Raw genomic sequence first — 8382 nt, 5'->3', positions numbered from 1 at the left:
TAAGATCCCTCCCAACCCAAACCAGTCTGGGATTCCCTGCTCTCCAACACACAGCTTCTCCAAGCCATGTCCCCAAAGTGCTCCTGAGTCCAGGGAGGGAGGGAAGGGCACCTTGATCCCCAACATTTGGATGAAGTGAATAAAATGAGCTCTCCCAGGCTGCTCAAGCAGCTGAGGAATCCAGAGGGACAATCCCAGGACCTTGCTCCGAGAGCTGAGCAGGAGTTCCTGCTGCCACACACAGCTCAGGGAGAGCCAGGGTGAGTTATTAAAATACAATTTATTGGTACAAATCAGACATCATGAAACAAACAGGGTTTCCAGAGAGCTGCCACGTTCTGCACAGATGGGTTGGAAAGGAAGCATCCCATGACAGGAGCCATTGGCAAGGCTGTCAGACAGACTGGGTGGGCAGGTGTGGGGAGAGCAGGGCAGGGGGAGAGATGGTTCTGGGGCTGGAGTGCTGCCTGTCAGGGATCCTGGCAGCCTGCTAAAAATCCTCAGTGAGAAGCAGGGCACAGGGGGAGGTGTCTGTCCTCTGCAGGGCTTCCCCCAGGGGCTCAGGACTTGGGGAAAATAGATCAGGGGAGGAGGGAAGAGGACTGTCACCTGTGCTGAGCCCACTCTGATGGATGGAAATTCTTTCAGGTGATGTTGCCTTAAAGGGCTAAAGAGTTTCCCAGCCTGGCCTCACCTTGAGCATCTCTCAGATGCTTCACTGAAATGCTCAGAGGGCTGAGCAGCTCCCTGGGAAGCCAGGCTGAGGGATTGGGGTTGTTCAGCCTGGAGAAGAGGAGGCTCCCAGGTGAGCTCAGAGCAACCTCCCAATATCTGAAGGGGCTCCAAGAAAGCTGGGGGAGGGCTTTGGACATGGGGGGGTAGGGAGAGGACAAGGGAAATGGGTTAGAACTTGGAGAGGGGAGATTTAGGTTGGACATGAGGAAGAAATTCTTTAATCTGAGGGTAGTGAGACATTGGAACAGGTTGTCCAGGGACATTCTGGCTGCCCCATCCCTGGCAGTGTCTCAGCCCAGGTTGGATGGGGCTTGGAGCACCCTGGGCTGTGGGAGGTGTCCCTGGTTGTGCAGGAGGTTGGAACTGGATGAGCTTTAAGGTCCCTCCCAACCCAACCCACTCTGTGATTCTGATTCTTCTGCCCATCCTGTCTGTGTGTGTTCCAGCCCATTACACTCCTGAAAACACACTGCCCGTGTCCTAGATTTTAGGTCTCCAGTCCTGGACTTCAGAGTTTGAAGGGAAGCCCTCCTGGTGGATGAGTTTTGCACCGACTTCCCTGGAGAAGCCAGGCTCCAGGACATCCCACACATCCCACCAGATCTGAGGGACAGAGCCGTGGGTCCTGCCCTGGGAAGGTGGGCTCAGAACCAGGCTGGGGCTGTGCAGATTTTCCACGGGGCAGGAACACAGACATGCAGCTCAGCACATTCCCACAGCCAGACAAGACAAAGAGGAGACAATGCTTGCAGAGATGGACGGTCCCAGAGGGGACCCAGGAATGGGTAAACTCAAAGCAGAGTTGCTTAAATCCGATCATATGGGTCCCCCAACAGCATTTGCTGCCAACACAGCTCTGCAGGAGGCGACGGGAAAAATCCCACTGCCCCCACCCCCTCCATCCTTAGGGGATAAATCTGTTGGTCCTAAATCCCCTTGCCCTGGTGAGCCAGGCTCTCAGTAGCCCCTCCAGGGTCCTGGGTGGTCCATACATGGAGCTGTGTGCTGCGGGGTGGCCAGAGCAGCTGAAATCATGTGGGTGATTCCCTGGGCTTTGGGCAGGGAATAGGCCCAGGGCCTATTTCAGGTCGTTGTTGATAACCACACTGTCGTGCATGTCACAGTAAGTTGTCATCTTCTTCCTCTTGCCAAAGGTGGAGAAGCTGTTCTTGTTCTCCCTGCCCAGGAAGAGGGCCCCATCTTTGCCAGCCAGCAGGGTGGGGGTGCCAGGGATGTAGACGTTGTGCTGATAATCCAAGGCTGGGATGTGCCCTGGGTACAAGGAGCTGTACTGGGGTGCCCAGATGCTGTTGGTGCCTGCTGAAGCCTTCTGAAACTCTGGAGGAAAGGAGAACAGGAGACTGGCTCAGGGGAGGTCACATCCATGGGACCATCACATCCATGGCCCAGGGGACAAACCCCGGGGCCACGTGTCACCAATCTCCCTTCTGGAGCCTGGACACCCTTTCCACCCCACAAATCTCTACCAGTCCAAGAGCAGGGATGTGTCCCCTCCACTGCACCCCCACCAGACAACAAGCAGGTTGGGTTTTCCCAACCCCAGCACCCCAATACTAACCTGAAACAGGGGTCACCAGAGTGCACAGCCTCTCGTGCTCCTTCTGGAGGGCTCTGCGGATTTCCCCAACATCCTCCAGGCTCTGGGAGCTGAAGAGAAGAGACCTGATCAAAGCCACATCAGAAATAACCCACCCACTCCCTCTGTTCATCAGTGCCAGGGTTGGTACCTCTTCAGGCCAGGTCTCTGTGTGCTGGGAGGCAGCCAGTCCGTGTTGGGCTGCTTGATCTGGAAAACACAGGGAAGGGCAAGGCTGGTTACTGGGACCTTCTGGGAATCAGCCCAGCCCTGCCAGCACAAGGCTTCAGTTGCCAGGGGTGTAGGACCCCATCTCCTCTTCCCCCACACTCTTTGTAAGGAAGCAAGCAGCACAATTCACATTTTAATAATAGAATCACAGAATCATAGAATGGTTTGGGTTGGAAGGGACCTTAAAGCTCATCCAGTTCCAACCCCCTGCCATGGCCAGGGACACCTCCCCAAGCCCATGGGGCTCCAAGCCCCATCCAACCTGACCTGAGACACTGCCAGGGATGGGGCAGCCACAACATCCTCAGACAACCTGTTCCAACGTCTCACTACTCTCAAATTAAAGAATTTCTTCCTAATGTCCAACCTAAATCTCCCATCTTCCAGTTTGAAATCAACCACGGAAAGCCTGGAAAACTTTAGGGAAACTGAGGCAGCATCGAGCTTTTCCCTTCCATACTTTCTCCACCCTCCTGAGACACCAGGGTTGTTTGGGGTTCTCTGTCTCTGGGACTTTGATTTCCAAGGTCTGTCTTTCTGGGCAGAGAGCTTTTCCTATTTGTCTTTATTTTATAGGGGACAATCCCATGAGCCTATTAGAGAGGCAAGCCCAGCCTTGCAAGGAGATGGGCGGGGAGAGCCTCTTGGTGGTGCTTCCCGGGCTTTCCTTGGAAGGGCCTTTTATTAAAAGTCAAATGTAAGTGGATTAGATGCCTCATCTCTCTCCAGCCTTGTAATCGCCTTTCAGGAGGAGCCTTTCAGCAGGAAAATGAGATGTTCCTCATTTCAACACCTAACAAAGGTTGACATCAAAATCCCACCCTGATCACCCCACTCCCTCCCCACCCGTGCAGCCACAGTGGCCACGTCTGGAGCCCGGAACCGGGGACAGGAGTAGTGCCAGAACCACCCCAGGTGCAGCAGAGGGATACAGAGGGCCCCTGGGCTGTCCCACTGTGAATTGCTCACCCTCATGGAGAAGATGCCACCCCCTCCCTCCCCCGGACCCCTCCAGGGCATCATCAGAGCATCTCCACTGCCTCTAATGGGTGCAAAAAGCGGCAGGGAGGGATTTCCTCTCGCCTCAGCGGAGCCTGAGACTCCCCCGGTAATTGGACCCATCAAGAAGCTCGGTGGAGAGTTTCCCACTGCCTGACACCTCCTAATTCCTGCCCTGACCAAAGCCTCCAGTTATCCTCTGGGCAAAGCCTCACGGCAGAGTCTGAGGGAGGGGGCTGGGGGTACCCCAGGAAGCACCACCAGGCACGGTGTTACCTGCTTGGAGACTTGGAGGTTCTGGCCAGGCTGGGACCGCTTCCCGGGGTCCTTCTCGTTGTTGCGGGGTGGGCTGCAGGGTTTGAGGAACATGAAGTCACTCTGGGCAGACTCGGGACCGAGGCAGACCTTGTAGCAGTAGCCCGGGGGGCCACCCGGGGGCACGTCAAGGCAGGTGGGAGCCGCGGCCCCTGCGGGGGGCTGAGCTGTCAGGTTGGAGGTCTTCAGCCCGTCAGAGGAAGGGCTGGAGCCGGGGCAGCAGCGGCAGCGGGGAGGGGAGCAGCCATCCCCTTGACGGGAGCGCCGCTCTCCACGGCACCGAACGGCCGTGAGGATGAGGATGGCGAGGAGGAAGGTGAAGGAGATGGAGCCCAGGGAGACGAGGAGGTAGAGAGTGAGCGGCGAGGATGAGGAGGCTTCCGGGGGGAGGCTGAAATCGCTGAAGTCGGAGAGAGTCTGAGGCATGGTCTCCACCACAGAAAGCAGGAGGGACACGGTGGCAGAGAGGGCTGGCTGCCCCCCATCCCTCACCTGCACCACCAGGTGCTGCCGGCCCGCATCCTGCTCCAGAAAGGAGCGGAGGGTGCGCAGCTCCCCCGTGTCCGGCGCCAGGCTGAAGAGGGTGAAATCGGTGGCCTGGAGGAGCTGGTAGGAGAGGCGGGAGTTCAGCCCCGCGTCCGCGTCCACCGCAGACACCGTGCCCACCAGGTAGCCGGGCCTGGCTGACCGTGGCACCAGCTCGGTGGCCACGGAGCCGTTGCGCGGCATGGGGGAAACGATGACCGGGGCGTTGTCGTTCTGGTCCAGCACGAAGACGTGGACGGTGACGTTGGCGCTGAGCGGGGGGAAACCCGCGTCCTGCGCCTGCACCTGGATCTGGAAGCTGCGGATCTGCTCGTAGTCGAGGGAGCGCAGGGCGTACATGTGCCCGCTGTCCGAGTTGATGGAGACGTAGGTGCCCACGGGCATGCCGTGGATGTGGCCCTCGGCGATGGAGTAGGACAGGTAAGAGTTTTGCTGGCAGTCGGGGTCCAGAGCGCTGACAGAGCAGATGGAGGCACCCGGGGCGTTGTTCTCCATCACGTAGACGCTGTAGGAGGGCTGGAGGAAGCGGGGGGCGTTGTCGTTGACATCGGACACGGGGACGGTGAGGGTGCTGTGGGTCAGCAGGGAGGGGGAGCCCATGTCCCGTGCCGTGATGCTGACGTTGTACTCAGGCACGGCCTCCCGGTCCAGAGCCTGCGTGGTGACCAGGGTGTAGTAGTTGTGGAAAGAGGAACGGAGCTCAAAGGGTACGTCTGGGCCGACCTCGCAGCTCACACGCCCGTTGTCCCCTGAGTCCCGGTCCAGAACACTGATGACAGCGATGACGGTGCCCGGCGGGGCATCCTCCTGCACGGGGGTGGACACGGAGGTGAGGGTCACCTCCGGCGCGTTGTCGTTCACGTCGAGGAGGTGCACGAGCACCCGGCAGTGCACGGCCACGGCCGAGGGCCCACGGTCCTTGGCTTGCACATAGAGCTCGTGGAGATTTGCCCGCTCGTAGTCCAGAGGTCCCTTCAGCAGGACCTGCCCGCTCCGGGGCTCTATGTGGAAGAGCTCCCGGACCCGCGGCGGCGCGTGCCCGCTGAAGGAGTACTCAACCTCCCCGTTGGGACCCTCGTCCAGGTCGGTGGCGTTGAGCTGGATGACCAGGGTGCCAGCAGGGGCATCCTCGGGAAGGCTGACGCCGTAGGAGGGCTGGTCAAAGGCCGGCACGTTGTCATTGGCGTCCAGCACCACGATGAGGATGCGGGCGGTGCCCGAGCGCTCGGGGACGCCGCCGTCGAGCGCGGTGAGCAGCACCCGGTGCACCCGTTGCTGCTCGCGGTCGAGGCCGCGTTCCAGCACCAGCTCCGCGAACTTGCTGGAGTCACTGCGGGTCTGCACCTCGAGGGAGAAGAAGCTGTTGGGGCTGAGCCTGTAGGTGTGCACCGAGTTGGAGCCCACGTCGGGATCCTGGGCGCTCTCGAGAGGGAAGCGGGCGCCCAGCAGGGCGGACTCGGCCACCTCCAGCACGTACTCTTGCCAGGGGAAGGTGGGAGCGTGGTCATTGATGTCCAACACCTCCACCTCAACGCGGTAGAGCTCCAGCGGGCTCTCCACGAGGAGCTGCAGGTGGAGCAGGCAGGTTCCCCCGGCCTCGCACACCTCCTCCCTGTCGATCCGTTCGTTCACGAAGAGGATCCCGTTCTCCAGGTTCACCTCCAGGTGCTGCCTCGCCCCGGCCCGCGAAACGATGCGGAACCGTCGCGCCGACAAAGTGGACACGTCCAACCCCAGGTCCTCCCCGAGGTTGGCCACGAAGGCTCCGTGTTCCAGCTCCTCCGGCACCGCGTAGCGCAGCTGCCCCTCCGCCGGGCGCGGGGCCGGGGCCCCGACCAGCAGGAGGAAGAGGAGGGAAAGGAGGAAGAGCTGCCCTCGCCCGGAACCTGCCCCGGTCCCCATGCCCCACCCCCCCAGCTCTCCCGGGGACCCGCCGCGTCCCTCCTCGCCTTTGCTCGCCCCTCGCACTTCCGAAGAGTTTGGGGCTGCCGGGGGCGGCGAGGGAGGGACCTGCCCGGAGCTGGGGGCGGGGGATGTGGGGGGCACCAGCAGCCGCTTAACCCCTTCCCTGCTGCCCCTGAGATGCGAGCCGGGTCCTGGTGCCACACCAGAATAGGTCGACCGGAACCAGACGCACCTGAGGAAGATGCGAGCCCCGGGTAGGTCCCGTTAACGGCCGTGGGAGCTCCGGTGAAACCGATCGGTGCCCGGGGCGCCGGTATTACCCCTGGGGCACCGGTATTACCCCTGGGGCACCGGTATTACCCCCGGGGCACCGCTATTACCCCGCAGATGCTGCGCTCGTCCCTGCCGTAGATTAAGAGGAGCCTGGATCGCGGCGGCTGCCAAACCCCCCCCCTCCCCGGGCCGGCCCTAACCTTTACCAGATGGTTAAGCCCCTCCAGACTTGATTACATTTCCCCGCACACCGTTTGTCTTGTAATGCGGAGTTTTTAATTACCGGAGCAGGGGGGATTACAGCCCTGGATAAAGCTGAGCCCATCCGCTCAGAGGCACAGGGAGACCCCCCGCATATTCCACCTCTCCCTCCCCCCTTTCCCTTCCAGCTCCCCCACCCCCTGGCTCTCGGGGCACGATCCCACCGGAGACCCCGAGGATCTTCACACACCCCCCTCCTCCTACCCACCCACCCACCCACCACCGCGGGCACAAACTTTCCACCCCCTCCCGAGGGGTGCGGACCGAGCCGCGGGTCCCCACTGCCTCAGGAGAGGGACAGACGGAGCCCCCCACGACCCCCACTGCCCCTCCCCGGTACCGGTCACCGTCTCTCCGCTGGCCGATCCGTTTCTCCCCGCAGACCCGTCTCCAGCCACCGCCGAACCCGGGCAGCTCCGTTCGTCGCCTCCCACCGGTGCCGTTCCCGGGGGCGTTCGGTACCGGGACGGGGCGGCCGCCCCCTCCTCCACCCCCCAACCCCCCCCTGCCCCGGGGCGCGGATAATCCCCTAACGATCTAGTTAAGGGCTCGTCAGGGCTCGGAGCGGCTTTAGCCTTGCAGTGATATTTCACCGCCTTTGTCTCTGCCTCCCGGGCCCCCGGTGGGATGGGAACGGCCGGCCCCAAACCGCCCCCCCCCTCCCCACCTCACCGCCCCCCTCCCGGCTCCCTGCGGGAACCCGCGTGGGAGGCAGGATCCAGGAGCGACCGGAGGAAGCGGCGGGGCTGGAGGGGTTTGATGAGCTGGGGAAAGGGGGGTTTAATGCCCGGGACCCACGGGGGACGCGCTGGTTCAGGGAGAGGCGAGGGCGAGCTGGTGGAGGGGGCGGCGAGTTGGGTTACGGGTGGGCTCGGGCCACCCACGGGTGGGACTGGGACGGCTCCCGTTGAGCCAAGCCCGGGCTGCCTCGGTCACGACCACCCATCCATCTCCCACTCCAGAGCCACCCCTGGGTGTCGTTGTCACCCCCTCCCCCCCCGCCCCGATCTGTTTCGGTCTCATCCCCCCCATCCTCCACCTCCCCCCCCGCCCCGCTTTGCCCCCCCCATCCCCGCCCTGCGTCATCCCGCAGCCCTGCCCGGGGATGGGACCCCGCGGGTGGGATGGCTGGGGCAGCACTGCCCCGGGAACCCCCCGAGGGCTGCCCAGGGGGGGCTGAGATTTACGGGTGGGGGGAGAGAGAGTGAAGAACAGACACAGAGATTTTCGGGGGTCTCTCTCCCCCCCCCCTCGCTCCCCCCTCAGTCCTTTCCCGTCTCCGACCAAATGCGTTCCGGGAAAATCCCCGGAGCGGCTCTCGCCCTTTTTTTTTAATTAAAATATTCATCCTCCCCTCTCCCGGGAGCAACCTGCTGCCGGCAGGATCTGTGCCCCCCCCTACCCGGTCCTGCCTGTCCTTTTCAGGCTTTTCTCGGAGATGTGCCTTCCCCTCCTCTCCAGTGACGGGAAGGATCCGTGTCCCCGGGTCCTCCCCTCCCCACTCTCCTTTCCCCCCGCCT

The 8382-nt window shown here is 62.0% G+C and overlaps 1 protein-coding gene across 1 annotated transcript; it reads right to left on the bottom strand.

Moving 5' to 3' along the window:
• Positions 1-261: 261 nt before the first annotated feature.
• LOC139803102 (protocadherin-10-like) lies at positions 262-6665 on the bottom strand. The gene is made up of 4 exons (XM_071758942.1): positions 3839-6665; positions 2484-2542; positions 2315-2403; positions 262-2073 (listed from the first exon to the last, which is right to left on the bottom strand). Exons 1-4 carry the CDS (start codon positions 6323-6325, stop codon positions 1814-1816), a joined length of 2895 nt encoding a protein of 964 aa, XP_071615043.1. The 5' UTR covers positions 6326-6665; the 3' UTR covers positions 262-1813.
• Between the last annotated feature and the right edge of the window lie 1717 nt (positions 6666-8382).

This window comes from Heliangelus exortis, chromosome 15, assembly GCF_036169615.1.
Source record: "Heliangelus exortis chromosome 15, bHelExo1.hap1, whole genome shotgun sequence".
NCBI classification, from domain to species: Eukaryota; Metazoa; Chordata; class Aves; order Apodiformes; family Trochilidae; genus Heliangelus; species Heliangelus exortis.
The sequence above is the reverse complement of the archived record's forward strand: the minus strand, read 5'-3'. Positions and strand labels throughout refer to the sequence as shown.

Bases quoted from the DNA above. Each gene is read 5' to 3' on its own strand.
- LOC139803102 (XM_071758942.1), bottom strand. From the start codon at position 6,325: ATGGGGACCGGGGCAGGTTCCGGGCGAGGGCAGCTCTTCCTCCTTTCC. The intron at 2,404-2,483 runs GTACCAACCCTG...TCTTCTCTTCAG, and splicing joins CAGAGACCTGGCCTGAAGAG to CTCCCAGAGCCTGGAGGATG. The intron at 2,074-2,314 runs GTTAGTATTGGG...CCTTTCCTCCAG, and splicing joins TCTGGTGACCCCTGTTTCAG to AGTTTCAGAAGGCTTCAGCA.